Source organism: Apis dorsata, unplaced genomic scaffold (assembly GCF_000469605.1).
Source record: "Apis dorsata unplaced genomic scaffold, Apis dorsata 1.3 scaffold_1004, whole genome shotgun sequence".
In the NCBI taxonomy this organism is placed as follows: Eukaryota; Metazoa; Arthropoda; class Insecta; order Hymenoptera; family Apidae; genus Apis; species Apis dorsata.
In genome coordinates this window covers 39,088-39,328 of record NW_006264105.1, presented here as the reverse complement: position 1 = coordinate 39,328, position 241 = coordinate 39,088, and the positions used below count along the sequence as shown (strand labels likewise).

At 36.1% G+C, this 241-nt stretch overlaps 1 protein-coding gene across 1 annotated transcript in view; it reads left to right on the top strand.

Moving 5' to 3' along the window:
• Positions 1-241, top strand: part of LOC102670961 (broad-complex core protein isoforms 1/2/3/4/5-like) — a 16,099-nt gene that overhangs the window by 2,843 nt on the left and 13,015 nt on the right. Inside the window, exon 2 of the mRNA XM_031514467.1 lies at positions 130-241. This exon is cut by the window's right edge and continues 1 nt beyond it. Coding sequence (XP_031370327.1) covers positions 146-241 — 96 coding nt within the window. The 5' untranslated portion in view covers positions 130-145. The remainder of the gene's footprint in view (positions 1-129) is intronic.

Genomic DNA, 241 nt, shown 5'->3' with positions numbered 1-241 from the left:
TTTTTTTTTTCTTTTTTGTTTTTTTTTTTTTTCTTTTCTCGCTTTTTCCAATTCACCTGTGTGTGATAAGATAAGTGTCAAGTTTCCACCTGTTTGAACTGTAGCGAACCGTTCTCTTTCTGATTGTAGGTGAATAGATATAACGATGGTAGATACGCAACACTTTTGTCTGCGATGGAACAATTACCAAAGCAGTATAACGTCGGCATTTGAGAACTTGAGGGACGATGAGGATTTTGTG